General features: G+C 37.0%; 4 protein-coding genes across 7 annotated transcripts in view; 3 read left to right on the top strand and 1 right to left on the bottom strand.

The window, feature by feature from the left end:
- The first annotated feature begins 368 nt into the window (after positions 1-368).
- On the top strand, positions 369-1,467 carry LOC109217970 (glutathione transferase GST 23-like). The gene is made up of 2 exons (XM_019382275.1): positions 369-758; positions 962-1,467. Exons 1-2 carry the CDS (start codon positions 447-449, stop codon positions 1,322-1,324), a joined length of 675 nt encoding a protein of 224 aa, XP_019237820.1. The 5' UTR covers positions 369-446; the 3' UTR covers positions 1,325-1,467.
- A 170-nt stretch (positions 1,468-1,637) lies between these two features.
- On the bottom strand, positions 1,638-6,198 carry LOC109217969 (pentatricopeptide repeat-containing protein At3g03580). Of its 4 annotated transcripts, none has more exons than XM_019382272.1 (4): positions 3,369-6,198; positions 3,227-3,292; positions 2,943-3,016; positions 1,638-2,624 (listed from the first exon to the last, which is right to left on the bottom strand). In XM_019382272.1, exon 1 carries the CDS (start codon positions 6,134-6,136, stop codon positions 3,461-3,463), a length of 2,676 nt encoding a protein of 891 aa, XP_019237817.1. In that variant the 5' UTR covers positions 6,137-6,198; the 3' UTR covers positions 1,638-2,624; positions 2,943-3,016; positions 3,227-3,292; positions 3,369-3,460. The 4 variants fall into 4 exon arrangements, with proteins under 4 accessions (XP_019237817.1, XP_019237819.1, XP_019237815.1 ...); XM_019382274.1 differs by having other exon boundaries at positions 3,227-3,286; XM_019382270.1 differs by having other exon boundaries at positions 3,227-6,198.
- A 6,730-nt stretch (positions 6,199-12,928) lies between these two features.
- On the top strand, positions 12,929-14,358 carry LOC109217965. Its single transcript, XM_019382267.1, has 5 exons — positions 12,929-13,151; positions 13,364-13,453; positions 13,698-13,787; positions 13,870-13,929; positions 14,018-14,358. The coding sequence occupies exons 1-5, from the start codon at positions 12,929-12,931 to the stop codon at positions 14,356-14,358; spliced, it is 804 nt and encodes a 267-aa protein (XP_019237812.1).
- Positions 14,359-14,889: 531 nt separating this feature from the next.
- The window catches only part of LOC109217964, a 7,739-nt gene continuing 6,712 nt past the window's right edge, over positions 14,890-15,916 (top strand). The window contains exon 1 of the mRNA XM_019382266.1: positions 14,890-15,802. Within this exon, the coding sequence (XP_019237811.1) occupies positions 14,890-15,802 (913 nt within the window). The remainder of the gene's footprint in view (positions 15,803-15,916) is intronic.

Raw genomic sequence — 15,916 nt, 5'->3', positions numbered from 1 at the left:
AAATTCTTGAGATTTTTGAGGTACAAAGCTTCTATCACCATGTACTACCAGATGAACGCGAATGTCCCTCTCAGGACAAGACAAAGAACAAGTCAACACAAAAGACCAAGTGAAACAAATCATTGGAGTTGTCATCTCTGGTAACAAAGTTGTGATAAGGCAAGTCCAAATCATTCTTTAGCTTAATGTAAGAATTTCGTGATCCCATCCAAAGATTCCAAACGAAGCAGATTAGTCCATATTTGTCTACTAGCAATTGAGAAAATTCCACGCTTTGCAACGCAATGGCTGACATCAAAGTTTGGTTCAGAATTATGCTAAGGAAGAAAATTCCAAGCACATGAATATCTAGACATATACTCCATTATACATCATTTTTTGTCAAATAAAAGAACAAGCTGAGTGTATAAATAGACTTAGCTTTCAGATATCACTTGCAAAACAACATGGGAGAAGAACTCAAGCTTCACAGAACATGGTCAAGCCCATTTGGTTTGAGGGCCGTTTGGGCACTACATATCAAAGGAATCCATTATGACACCATTTTTGAAGATTTAAGTCAGAAGAGCCCTGAACTCCTGCAGCATAATCCTGTTCACAAAAAGATTCCTGTGCTTGTACACAAAGGCAAACCAATCTGTGAATCACTGGTGATTCTCGAGTATATTGACGAGACTTGGAAGGAAGCTCCTTTGTTACCTCAGGACCCTTACGAGAAAGCCATAGCGCGTTTTTGGGCAAAATTTGGGGATGACAAGGTAAGAAACCATTAATCTATTAAATTCAGAACAAAGAGAAGAAGAATTTCAGTCAACTATCTTCATGTATCAGTATTAATATGTGAAGAGAGTGACAAGATAATAGTGAGTATTACTCAGATAGTAGACATTTCCAGTTATAACAATAAGCTTACCTTTTCAAGAATGAGTAAAATATTCGCTGATGCTTTTTTCATCTGCAGCTTCTGCCATCAATATGGAGTGTTTTCACAGGACAAGGAAACGAGAAAAACGAAGCTCTTGGTCCAGCAGTACAAAATCTAGAACTCCTTGAAGAGCAACTGAAAGAGAAGAAATTTTTTGGTGGAGAGGAAATAGGATACCTGGACCTTTCACTTGGTTGGTTGGCATATCTTCTTGATGTATTTGAAGAGGTAATCGACCTGAAGTTGCTTGATGCAGCCAAATTACCTCTCTTATCAGCATGGATGAATAACTTTTATGATGCTCCAGTAATCAAAGAACACTGGCCACCTCGAGACAAATTAGTAACCAAATTCCAGCTGCTTCATGAAAATTACCAGAAAGCACTTGCTGCTAAATGAACTAGTTTGTGAAAGTTGCTGCTGTATTATAGTTCATGGAAATAACAACAAACTCCATCAGCTGATGGCTAAGCCGCTTGTATCAAGTTTTGGATGTTTTCTGGACTATCAGGAATAAAAGTTATGAAATTCTTACTTGGCTATCTTTACTTGCTACCTGAAGTAACACTGCAGATGTAATTTTCAAGTGTCCATTAAGTAATAAATTGTACAGTAATTTTATTTCAAAAGATCAAATTGTTACTGTTAGAGTACTGAAAAATTATTCATTTTAAAGTGAAGATATCCTAGATATTCTTACAGTTTCTAATACCCACAGAAATAGCTATGTGCTCAGCTTGCAGCAGTAGAATATCTTGGCAAAAACAGTGAGGAAGTAGCTAGCACAAAGTCTTTTCTTTTGGGGGTGAATAAAAAATTTTAATTACCAAGTAATCATTATGTACAGTACAAAAAAGAGCTGAAAGTGGAATTTCATCCCAATTTCATACAGCTCCAGTTCAACCTACTACACAGCCTAGTCAAAAGAAAATTATCTAATACATGCTATGATAGTAATTGAGTTGCTCCAGTCTTCTTGTCAAACTGCATTTCATAGTTCCTCTGCAGAATGTCTTTTGTATAAGCAGCTTTGTAACCACTTCAGCATTTCTTTGTTTACCCTGAAAAACTCTCATATTTCTTTCTTGCCATATAAAGTAAATTGCACCTGCAAGCACAATTCCAAATACTGCAGCCCCAGCAGTTTTCCCCTGCATAAGACTTCCTGTCAAGGCCAATTCATCCTCCCAGCCCATGACTGGCTCTACATATACCCTGCCACTGTAACAACTTCAACCACATTCTGGCAGCCCATTCAGTCACACCTGAAGAACAAATGCTCTACACTTTCATTCTCTACAGAACAAAGAGGGCATACTTGATCAGCAGTTACACCCCATCTAACCAGCCTATCCCTGGTAGTCAATCTGCCATGACCAGCTAAAGTAAGCATAAAAATCCACTTAGGACACCCTTGATTGTTACATACAAGTTTCCTCCATGCACCTAGCACAAAGTTGAAATCAAAGTAGCTCACGTTCTGCGTTCGTTCCCTTTAGGAGTATTTTGCTGGTTCCTGCTATTCCACATTCTTCATACGGGCAAGAAAGATATTCAATGAATGAATTAGTAACACGAGTTACCATGAAATATCTAGCTTATAATTATAGACAGCTTTCATTTTTCTTCTGCCACTTATATCTCGAACCCCGGTGGGCTATGATCAAGCTTTTGATTGCTCGGATAACAGTCCCAGAACCTAGTGAGGTCATTAACAATAATGGTGTTTAATTTGTCATGTAAACCTTTATTTTCTGGAATTATGATCAGACTGATAGAAGCAACAAAAAGATATGATGGACGAATGAAAAGATCAATCGAAAAGAAGCTCACGGATCTACCAGGTATATTCTTTTTCTTGATGTATGTATAAACCCATACATGATAAACAGGACAAAACTACTGACTTATGAGATTTAAATGGTTGGACTATTGAATTAAACGTCCAATACCAGGTGTATCACAGCAAGAAATTTATGTACTTTTAACCTACCAGAAAAGAAATATAGTAGTATACCTTTGTATGTATCTGTATCTTTTGACCTCCGAATGAGAAAGTAGGCACGCTATTCCACTAGAAAGAAGCAGGCCCTTCAATGACAATGGCCAAAATTAAAACAAAATAAGGAATGAAGATAAAAGTACAACCATTTTATCTGAAATTTTGTCACAGCATAAAGGAGTTTCTAATGAAATACCCTAATAATGAGTTAACAGGAATACACAGAAGTAAAAAGCACGCTGGAGATGGCTCACAAACTCTATAACAGCAATTTTATCTTTAAAAAGTGAAGATTTTACCAGATACGAAGATCCTTAATACTTTTGCATCTCTTTTCAAAGTCAAATAGTGCACCAGTCCTGCAACTTAAGGTAGAAACGTAATAGTACAGGAGATATAGCTTGAAACCTCACAATTCTAACAAGCAGAGAGATATTTAACCTCCAGATTGTTTCCAAATGATAAATCCTTAATTTCTTCAATCGTAGGAATCTTTTTATCTGCTAAGTATGAGGAAGGACGACAGACTTTAATCACCAGTAGTCTCTGCAGCTACATGTCCCATCCTTAAACAAGTGAAAGCGATTTGCATCTCTAACTAGTATTTCCCTCTGCACAATTTTTGACACATACTTGGTCCAAGTGTGGCAATCCCCACAAACCCGGAGATTCTTCATTACTTGCAAAGGTGAACCTTCTTTTGTGTTCAGCAATCCAAACGCTATAGCAAGTCTTTCACTATGCCCACAAAGAAAATTTATCTTCTCATCTTCACCAACATCATGCAGAACAAATTTTAAGTCAGCAACATAACCTTCCTTATCCATTGCATTGTTGAGGTCCCGTATGAGCTCATTGACTTGTTTGTATTGTTGAAAGGACCTATCCCCAGTGCCAAAAATAAAAACTCTGTTGCGAATTTCAATCCAACTACATCCTGGGCCTTTTTTGAGTCCTCTAGCTTTCAAGGATTTTCGTATTGTTCTCACTTGGTCCCACTTCCCCAAAGTGGCATATACGTTGGAAGCTAAAACATTATACCCCGGATCGTCAGAGTTCAATTCAACAAGACGTTCTACAACACGTTCAGCAGTCTTGGTATCTCCACTAGCTCGACAAGCACTGAGTAGAGCTCCCCACATACTTGCATCAGGCTGCAGCGGCATAGAAAGGATAAAGTCCTCCGCTTCAGCTAGTAGCCCAGAACGTGATAAAAGATCAACCATGCAAGCATAATGTTCAATCCTAGGCTCAATGTTATATTCTTTTCTCATTTGGTTAAAGAAAGCACGACCTTCTTGCACTAAACAAGAATGGCTACATGCATATATAACGGCAACAAAAACAATATGATCTGGAATAGTACCCTTCTCCTTCATCTCTTGAAAAGATCTGAGAGCTTTCATTCCTTCGCCATACATTCCATATGCAGATATCATTGTTGTCCACGTCACCACGTCTTTGATCCTCATGTGCTCAAAGACCGATATTGCATTCTTTAAACTCCCAGTTTTGGAGTACATTTCGATCAGTGCATTTCCAACAGGGACATGTGACTCAAAACTGAGCCTGATAATGAAGCCATGCAGCTCTTTCCCCTGTCTTTTGGCAGCAAGCAAGGAACACAAAGGCAGCGAACCTAAAATGGTAGCAACATCAGGCATGATACCTTCCATTCTCATCCTACTGAGCATCTTTAAACCTACGTAACTTCCTTCATTATGACCACATGCAGCAATAATAGTATTCCACGTTACAATATCTCTAGTATTCATAATTTCAAATTGCCACACTGAATGCTCCATTTTGCCACATTTGGCATACACATCTAGAAGAGCATTGCCCACAATAAGAGTGGAATCATATCCTCTCTTAATTATATCAGAGTGGAGCTCTCTTGCGAAATCCATGTCCATCAACTTTGTACAGGTTGACAGAAGTGTCACAAAGGTGACAAAATCCGGTTGCAAGTCTATCCTCATTATCTTAAACAGATCTACTGCTTCCTTATTAAACCCACTTTCAACATAACCACTAATCATTGAGTTCCATGAGACCAAATCCCAACTTTTCATGTTGTCAAATACTTGCCTTGCAGCTGCTAAATCACCACATTTTGCATACATGTTAATAATGATATTGCTAGCAGTAGTATCACATTCATATCTGTGTTTCAAAATAAAGTCATGAACATATCTTCCAAATCTCAAATCCCCCAAATGTCCACAAGCTTGTAAAACAGAAGTAATTGTAAGCAGATCCGGCTGATACTCACAAACCATTTCTCGAAACAAGTTGATGGACTCCTGATGCAACCCGGAGCGAGAAAACCCACAAATAATGATATTCCAAGTGACAGTATCTCTAACTATCATCTCATCAAAGATTCTCTGACAGTCCAACAACCTCTCAAACTTAAAGTACATCGAAAGAAGTCCGTTACTCACAGTCATATCTCCCTTAATTCCATTCTTCTCCACCAACCCATGAACTATCTGACCCTGTTCAACCTCCATCAAACCCCCACATGCAGGTAAAACACTTGACACAGTAAAAGTATCAGCAACAACACCCAATAACCTTCCCTCCCGAAAAGTTTCCACCGCCTCTTCCCAATACCCATTCGCACTATACCCCGAAATCAAACTATTCCAAGAAACCACATCTCTATGAGGCATTTTATCAAACACCTCACGCGCTCTCCCTAATTCCTTCATCCTCGCATACATATCAATCAAAGCATTACATATATACAAATCTGATCCAAAACCCATTCCCAAAACATCATCATGAACAATTTCAGCCATTTTAAGATCCAATAAGTTGCCACACGAACTAATAATCGAAGGAAAAGTATAATTATCCGGCTTAACATTTAATTTTCTCATTTGGGTATAAAAGTCTAATGCTTTAGAGAATAACCCATTATGGGTCATGGCTCTAATGATAGTATTCCATAAGTAAACATTATGGGTAGGTGAATTTATGCGGAAAATAGATAATGAAGAAACAGGGTCTTTGAACTCGGAGTACTTTGAAATGAGTTTTCCACAGAAGAATGTTGATTGGTGCTGGCCTGAAATTACTATGAGAGAATGAACTTTGTGGAGATTAGTCCGGTTTTTAACAGAAGATAATGCTCTTGAGACCAAAAAATGGAAGCAATCGTCGGGTTTTTGGCCTGCACTACCAAGCTTTATGAGCTTCATGGATGCAAAAATAACATTCGGAATATTTGAAATCAACAGGTTTTATAGTATTCCGAGTGAGTTCGCTGCCAACTTACCCCCCCCCCCCCCAAATCCATCCCCGCTGGAACAATGCAACATATAGTCTTATTTTGTACTCGTGCATATTCCTAGATTTTGAAACTCATTTGCTATAGCTTAGTTAGGTTTTCTATTTCTCTTCTACACGAGGTCTCTTGGGAGCATGCCTTACCAGGTTGGGTTGTAAAATGTTTTGTTGTTATTATATGGACACTTCTTTTTCCTTTGTGCACTAATAAAAACCTTCTTTTTTTTTTTGGAAACAAAGGTTGGTATACGTTAGGTCTAGTACTTGCCATGAGTCTAGTATCCATATAGACTCGTACACATATGCATATAGATCATTACTGACTTCATAAAATTCGAAATTGAGGCGTAAATATACGAATAATGTTAACAAATTTAGCTCGACGTAATAATATAAAACAAGAAAATAAATAAGAATGTAGGAAGCAAGAGATGAGAGATTCTTATTTCTTTCATGTATTCAAGTGTATACAATGTGATGCTCAACCCTCTATTTATAAGATGACATTTAGGTAATACAAAGAGATGTCATGAACATGGTACTAACTATTGAGATCATGAGTGAAGATCATGGAGGGGGTTATGCAGTGGCGAAGCTAGAAATTTTCCCAAGGGTATTCAAATCTTAAAGAAGTAAAAAAAATCCCAACAAAGGGTGTTCAATTTGTATTATATACCTTTAAAACATAATATTTTACCTATGTACACAATGTAATTTTTCGACGAAGGGTGGTCAATTGACCACCTTTGTGACCATGTGGCTTAACCACTAGGGTTATGGAGGTTCGGGGGTTACAACAATAATGGTAAGAGGTAGTGGGAGGTTAATGGAGAAGAATAGTAGGAGTAACTTCTTTAGGAGTTATAGACATCCACTATATAATATAATATTTCATAACACTCCCCCTTGGATGTCTATATATAATGTGCCTCGTTAAAACCTTACTAAGAAAAAATCCTATGGGAAAAAATCTTAGTGAAGGAAAAAGAGTACACATATCTCGCATTGTTTGCTGCCTCGTTAAAAACCTTGCCAGGAAAATCCAGTAGGATAAAACTTTAGCTAAGGGAAAAAGAGTGCAGCGCCTATCTTACTCCCCCTGATAAAAACATCACTTTACTTTTCGGAACTGATGCATTCCAATCCCATATACCAACTTCTCAAATATTGAGGTTGGTAATGATTCATTGAACAGATCCACCAAATTATCAATCAAATAAATTTATTGAACATCTATATCACCAATCTGTCGAAGACATGTCTGAAAAGACCTTTAGTAAAATGTGCTTTATTTTGTTGCCTTCAATATATCGTTCTTCCAATTAAGATAAACAAGCTCTGAGTTTTCAATATTACTGAAATCTTCTTTTTCAAAGAAAAATCACACATTTGGTGTGTGTTGACTCACTTGATTTTTGGGTTGCTAATATCTCGGCATGACTTGAATCAATAATTGACAGCCTTTGTAGAATATCATAATATGATAATGCCCTCACATGCAAATAGATTGCTTAAAGAACGAATTTTAGCCCTGCATTTGCATAATCAGCAAAACTTTGACAATATTTCTTAGAATAAACAAATTTATATCAAAGATTCCTTTTGCGATATAACACTAATCGTATTTCAATATCTTCAAATAGGAGTAAAATTATATCTTGCAAGCATATTGTTATGCTCATGGTTCTAGCAAGATACATTAGTGCACCAATTGCACTAGACACAAAAACAAATCATATACGCCATGATTGCTCTAATCCACATAATGATTTGCTGAAGCTTTATTTAATAAATTCTTGGGAACCTTAATATGCTTTAGAACAATATAAATCCTTCAAGGTTTTTCATTATACACATACCAAATGTATTGTCACCAAAACCTGAAATGACTACATCCACCACAGGAAAACATGTCTCCATACAATCAATGCCAGGATATTTATAAATCTTTATGCGCTCTATTGACTTGATTTTTCATTAAACTTTTCACACACGATCATATTTATACCTTCACTGGCTTTATACTTTTAGGTGTTGGGACTATCCAACTTTACATTTTTAAGGTGAAGTCAATGGTCATTGCGTATTTTTCATTTGGCCAATTATTTATCTGTCCAAATTCCATAACAGATTTGATCTCAAGATCCTCGTCGATACTAATAATATTGAGCGTCACATTATATCAACAATATTATCGACGACCATTTTATATCGATTCCAGCATCATTCAATACAGACATAACTTATCGAAATCTCATTATTTTAAGGTACCTAAGCCTTCCCATAAGGTCTTATAAAGTGTTATGTCATGGAGCTCTTATAGAGCACTTGCCTCCTTATTGTGGTCATCTTGATCATTTGCTCCTCTCCTCTTCAAGGAGTTTTATTTTAGGAACCGATTAATCTATTACGCATCATGTGTGCCATAGGCTCTGTCCATCATGGACTTTATTCTATTTGGAGCATTACCATGTGAAATATGACATTCAGCTTTGGGAAAGCAAATGTGCGTGCCAATATTTTACAAATAAATTATCATTTGAACTTCAAATTCACATTTTCTTGTACGAGGATCTAGGTGTGCTCATAATAATTCATTACATATATAACTTTTTCAGGTGCCCATTTTTTCCCCTTAATATTGGGAGCACCAACACATACCCCAACCTTCTTTGGGGACCCATCTTTGTGTATTATGGTGGAATAATTAAATCTTACAACAACAACATACCCAGTAAAATCTCACTAGTGGGGTCTGGAGAGAGTAAAGTGTACGCAGACCTTACCCCTACCCCGAAAAGGGTAGAGAGGCTGTTTCCAGGAGACTCTCGGCTCAACAGGAAAGGCAGTAATATCAGAAAAGAAATAAGAGAAAAGACATGTAACAATAAAAGATACCAGAAAGAAAATAACCCAAACAAATAAGTGAAAGGACAATAAGACAAAACTATGCAAAATACCAATGTGAATACAACAAAGACCGCTAACAAACCTAACAAAACTCTAACAGACTCCCCGGTACCAAGAGGGAAGAACTCTCGACTACCCCCTAGCCTACCATCCTAATGCTCGACCTCCACATGTTCCTATCAAGAGTCATGTCCTCGGAAATCTGAAGTCACGCCATGTCCTGCCTGATCACCTCGCCCCAATACTTCCTAGGTCGCCCTCTGCCTCTTCTCGTACCTGCCAAGGTCAACCGCTCACACCTCCTAACCGGTGCATCTAGGCTTCTCCTCCACACGTGTCCGAACCATCTAAGCCGCGCTTCCCGCATCTTATCGTCCACGGGAGCCACGCCCACCCTCTCCCGAATATCTTCATTCCGAATCTTATCCAGCCTAGTGTGCCCACACATCCATCTCAACATCCTCATTTCTGCTACTTTCATCTTCTGGATATGTGAATTCTTGACTGGCCAACACTCAGCTCCATACAACATGGCCGGTCTAACCACCGCTTTACGAACTTACCTTTGAGTTTCGGTGGCACGTTCTTGTCACACAGGAATCCAGACGCCAACCTCCATTTCATCCACCCTACTCCTATACGGTGCGTAACATCCCCACCGATCTCCTCATCTCCCTGGATAATTGACCCTAAGTTCTTAAAACTTTCTCTCTTGGGGATGACCTGTGAGTCAAGCCTAACTTCTACATCCGCTTCTCCCGTCACGTTGCTGAACTTACATTCCACATATTCTGTCTTAGTCCTACTCAACTTGAAACATTTATCTAGAGTCTGCCTCCATACCTCCAGTCTCCCATTAACGCCGACTCGCGTCTCATCAATTAGAACTATATCATCAGCGAACAACATACACCATGGCACCTTTCCTTGGATATGGTGTGTCAGTGCGTCCATCGCCATAGCAAATAAGAACGGGCTGAGCGCAGATCCTTGGTGTAATCCCATAACCACCGGAAAAAGCTCTGCGTCACCTCCCACAGTCCTAACCCGAGTCATAGCTCCATCATACATATCCTTTATCGCCCTAATGTAAGCCACCGGCACACCTTTTACCTCCAGACACCTCCAAAGGACGTCCCTAGGGACCTTGTCATATGCCTTCTCTAGGTCAATAAACACCATATGTAAATCCCTTTTCCTATCCCTGTATAGTTCCACCAACCTCCTGATAAGGTGGATAGCTTCCGTAGTAGAACGGCCCGGCATGAACCCGAACTGGTTTTTCGATATAGACACCGCCCTCCTTATCCTCATTTCCACCACCCTCTCCCAGACTTTCATGGTATGACTTAGTAACTTGATACCCCTATAGTTGTTGCAATTCTGGATANAAGAAGAGAGATACGAGATGTTTGAGGAATCTTTTGGCCTTGTCAATGTAGAACAACAATGTATCTTTTTGTAATGCAATCAATGAATAAGGCTTTTCTAGTATATTTTCTCAGATAAATCTTTTACAAGGTGTTCCTCTGTCTTTTTTCGATCCCCCTTTTCTTTACTAACTCTTCTTCTTTATAAGGGATAATCTCCCAAGAAACCCTAAAAAGTACAACATAAAGAATATTCGAAAAGCATATTCTTACTGTCTCCTCCTAAGTTTCACTACCGTTAACACCTCATTTCGACCGACCGTTCTTGGTCGTCGTCCTTTATCACGACGACCATCAGACGTTGCGTCATGATAATATCGTCCCTTGTCCTACTCGATTACTGTCGTGGTTGCTAAATTTGGACCCATACAATGGCGCCAAGGAAAAAGGAAGAGATATACATAAGCAATATTTTCGGGTAAGATAGAAATGGAATAGAAAATTAAAAAAATTTATTTTACAAAATATTGTCAGAAATTGAATCATTTTTTTTTTTATATTTTACATTTTTCTGGGCAGTTAATTAAAATTAGCAAATTTACATTTATCTAAAAAAATGATACGAAGATTCTAGGAGCCAAAATAATTAAAATGAAAATATACGATTAGTAAAACCTTTTAAGAAAAACATTAGTATGAAATAAGACGAAATAGGCATATTAATGTTAGAAGAATTGCGCATATAAAATTGTGGATTAGAAAAACTAATTTGTCAGTATTTTTTATAGAGCGGCCAATGCTGTAATAAGAAACATTTTCTTTGAACAAGATGGAAATTGTTTAAATTTATGGATAAGAGAATTGGAAAAAAATGATTTAAATTCTCCTATCTAATAAGGGAGAGTTAGCAGACACCTGGACGACATGCCTGCCTCACACTTCAGGGGTAGTATTGTCTTTCCATCTAATTTTTATTAGCTTCGCTTGGATTATATCGCCCACTTCAGAAAACCTGGCAACCACCGCTTCTTTGGCTTCTGTCTTCTTGCTCTTCTTGTTCTTATCGGTTACCTTCGCTTGGATTATATCGATCACTTCAGAAAACCTGGCAATCACCGCTTCTTTGGCTTCTGTCTTCTTACTCTCTTGTTCTTATCGGTACCAGGCAGACAGCTCTTTGAAAAAATTGGCAGATGCAGGTTCTCTATATCAAAAACCAATCTAGCAATAGTTTAAGAGCTCCAACGTCTGGAAATTGCAGTTTCCCAGTTCCACCTTTTCGCTCCTCCCAATTGCTGATCTTATCGCCAATTTTTCTCTTTGGGTCATTATTTTTTGTGAGTTTTCTTCTTCTTATCTTCTGTTTCTCTATTTAATCTTTCATGGAATGCGAAGGCTTTGCTGCACAGAAAGTTTAAAGTGTCTATAACCTTTGTTCTTCAGGTGTTCGAGGTAATTCCTGAATGAATTAGGTCTTTTTCAAGATTTCTCTTATTGTTTTAGGTTTAACTACACCTAACAAGAGCTCTCTTTTCTAACATTGCCCTGCCGTATTCCAGCTAATTAACCAATTATAAACTGATCTTCACGCAATTCAATAAAAACAGACTATCATATGTGGTTTGTTAATTGACAAAAACTGATATTGCCTTTGATTTTCAGTAGCTTTTTTCAAAAAAGTAACATTTGCCATTAACACAATTGAGCCTGTAACATTACAGAAATGTACTTATTGATCATTGGTTTATCCTTTAAAGAATTCCATGATTAACTATTAGCTGCTCAAAACTCAAAAGAATTACCAAATCTAAAGTTTATAGATATATCAGGGAAAGGAGGCTTTTCTTTTCTCTTCTTTAGAAGAGCAAGACTTTCGACATGTCTGCTTGGAATCTTTTTAAAGAAGCTTGAAGGAATTTGAGTCATTTCTCATTAGCTATATACGTGCCCTTTGGTGCTCTCCCCAGATATACATGTAGATTTTTTGCTACTCTCACATGTATGCTAAAGAAATTATATTATTTTTGGATGACAAACAACTAAATGAATGTTGATGTGTTAAAGAAGAAGAAAGAAAGAAAAGAATAAATTGGGAACAATTTTTTATGCTAGGTGTGCTAATTTGTTGTGAGCTTTCTTGTCATCTTCTGTTTCTCTGTTGTATCTTTTATGCCATGCTAAGCCTTTGTGCACAGAAAGTTTAATATGTCATGTGCTTCAGAAAATTCTTGATTGAATCAGTCTTATCATTGGCGGTAATTTTGATTTTGGATAAGCGGTAGGCGGTGACACATTTTTAGGCTTGAATATTTCATGAAAAATTTGGGCTGAAAATATTTTACAGATAAAAAGAAGTTGAACTTGTAAAGCTGATGGATTCCAAAGAAGCAAAAGTGCTCTTACGCGGAAAAAAGAAAGGCTACAATGCAACTCAAACGGCGTGATACGCAAAGCCAAATATCTGCTCATAGAAGGGAAGTGATGTTGCTATCGCGACGTATGAGAAGACAAGATTCTACTAAGCACAGCCTTCTTCAACACTCGATTTTCGCTGTCCCAGAGCAGTCAACATCATCTTGGGACAAAGCAGGATTTCTGAAACAAATTGGTCATACCATACGAGAACCTCCTTCACTTCCTGAAAAAGGTTATATTGTTGTACTCATATTTACACACCATATATTATTAACGCAATAGTGCTTATGTATTTCGCTTGGAAACTAAGTATGATACTTTATTTATCTTATATGTTCCTATAAACTAAAATACTCAAATACTATGTGGTTTATTGCAGTCTATTTTGCACCTACAGAGGCTTCACTATATGCTTTTAAGCGTCTTTGCTATTCTGTTTACCAGTTGTCAGCCATCAAGCTTGCACGGCTACATCGCAGGATAATTTAGAAAAAGGCAAAGGTATATTGGATCCCCCTATCATTTGTGAAACAGGTAACCATACGAGAACCTTTTTCGCTGCCTTTTTGGTTATATATTATTGTACTCATATTTATACGGAGAATATTATTAATATAACGATGCTTATTTTCCTTAGAGATTGAATATCACAGCTTATTTATCTTATATGTATCTATAAACTAAAAAACATAATACTACGTGCTCTTTTACACAGTATTTTGCATCTATTGAGGGTTCGTTGTACGCTTTTAAACATTTTGGCTATTTTGTTTACCAGCTGCTAGCTATCAAGCATGTATGACTACGTCATCTCCTAATTTAGACAAAGGAAAGGGTACATTGGACCCCCCTATCATTCGTGAAACAGGTAAACCTACATTCAAATTATACTCTTTTCAAAATGACATATTGTTTATACATTACTGTAAATTCTCCTATTTGTACAATAGGGTCCACATCGGGTACATCTAACCTGCGTCATGTTACCTTGAACACCGTACCAATCAAAGGTTTGCACAAACTTAATGTTACAATAATGTCCACCATACGTATGCCTTGGTGCTCCTTTTTTCCTAATGATACTTCTTATATATTCAGCTCATAGGCGGGCCAAAAATGTGTGCCTGGTCACTAAAGAGCAACGAAGTGAGTATGTTGCTCTAAAAAGGGTCCCAAATTGTCAATTTTGTCATGCAAAGAAGTTTGAATATGAACCTCCAGGATTTTGCTGTAACAATGGTTCAATAAGGTTGACATCTCATAAAATGCCAACTGAATTATCGGAGTTATACTTTGGAAATACTGAAGAATCTGAAAATTTCCGAACTTATATTAGAACGTACAATAACATGTTTGCATTTACTTCACTTGGTGTCAAGTATGATAAAGAGCTAGCGAGAAGAAATTGTGGTATCTACACATTTAGAGTCCAAGGATAAATGTATCATTTTATAGATGATTTAGTTCCTTCCAATGAAAAACCTAGGAATTTACAGCTGTACTTCTACGATCATGATAATGAACTAGCCAATAGGATGTCTTGTTCGACAAGAATTAATGAATCAATAGTGAAAAAGTTGATGGACATACTGAAGGTAAATCCATATACTATTTTCCTAAGATCTCTCTTAAATGTTCCTCAATTATCTGATTTCTATATTGCTCTTAAATGTCACTCAACCTTAGATCAACGAACATATAACTTACCCAGTGCATCAGAGATCGCGGCATTATGGCTTGAAGAAAATCCTAGAGACACATATGCACCACATATTCGAATTTATACTCACAGTAATAGATCTCGGTTAGTACATTATTATTATGGATGTTATGATCCGTTGCAGTATCCATTATTATTTTCCTTCGGTGAAAATGGATGGCATTGTGGAATCAAAAAAATTGTTCAGACAAAAAATGTGACGAAACGTAGAGCTTACTGTGAACATGAATAATTGCCCGGTATATCAAATATGTGTTCAATTGATGGATTTCTTGATATGGAAGATGAATCACTACAAAAAGGAAAACGAAAAAGAGATACAGTGTCTTGTCGAGAGTATTATTGTTACAAATTTCAACTAAGAGATAATGAAACAAATGAAGTGCTACATTGTGGGAGAATATTCCAACAATTTATAGTAGATGTATATATAAAGCTTGAAACGCAAAGATTAGACTTCTTGTCATTTAATCCAGATTTATTTAGAATTGAAGTCTTGCAAGGACTCCTTGATATTTTAAGATATGGTGAAAGGGAAGCCTCTAAAATTGGAAAGAAAACATTCCTCCCTGTTACATTTATAGGGGGACCAAGGGACATGCGCCGGCGATACATGGATGCTATCGCATTGGTACAATATTTTGGAAAACTTGATTTCTTTATAACAATGACATGTAATCCTGCTTGGCCAGAAATAAAAGAACATTTATCACTGTCCGATGAAGTACAGAACAGACCTGATTTAGTTAGTCGAGTTTTCAGAGCAAAGGTAGAAGAATTAAAGACGGATATATTAAAAAGACAAATCTTTGGAAGAGTTGCAGCATTCATGTATACTATAGAATTTCAAAAACGTGGTCTTCCACATGCTCATTTTCTTATTATACTTGCTGATGAGCACAAATTATTGACTCCTGAATCCTATGATAAATTTGTTTGTGCAGAATTGCCTGATTCTAAAAAAGATCACGATCTATATTCACTTGTTATTAAACATATGATGCATGGTCCTTGTGGAAAGTTAAATCCTACAAATATTTGCATGAAAAATAATAACTGCAAATTCAAGTATCCAAAAGATTTTGCTGAACAAACATCAAAAGGGAAGAATTCATATCCAATATACAAAAGGAGAAGAACCGGAGAAGCTGTAAAAGTAAGAGGTGAGTTTCTGGATAATTCTTGGGTTGTTCCATATAATCCATTTTTGCTATGCAAGTATAATTGTCATATGAATGTTGAAGTTTGTTCTGATATCAAAGTAGTGAAATATATTT

This window comes from Nicotiana attenuata, unplaced genomic scaffold (genome assembly GCF_001879085.1).
Source record: "Nicotiana attenuata strain UT unplaced genomic scaffold, NIATTr2, whole genome shotgun sequence".
Taxonomy (NCBI): domain Eukaryota; kingdom Viridiplantae; phylum Streptophyta; class Magnoliopsida; order Solanales; family Solanaceae; genus Nicotiana; species Nicotiana attenuata.
Note: the sequence above shows the minus strand (reverse complement) of the source record. Positions and strands in the feature narration are given on the sequence as shown.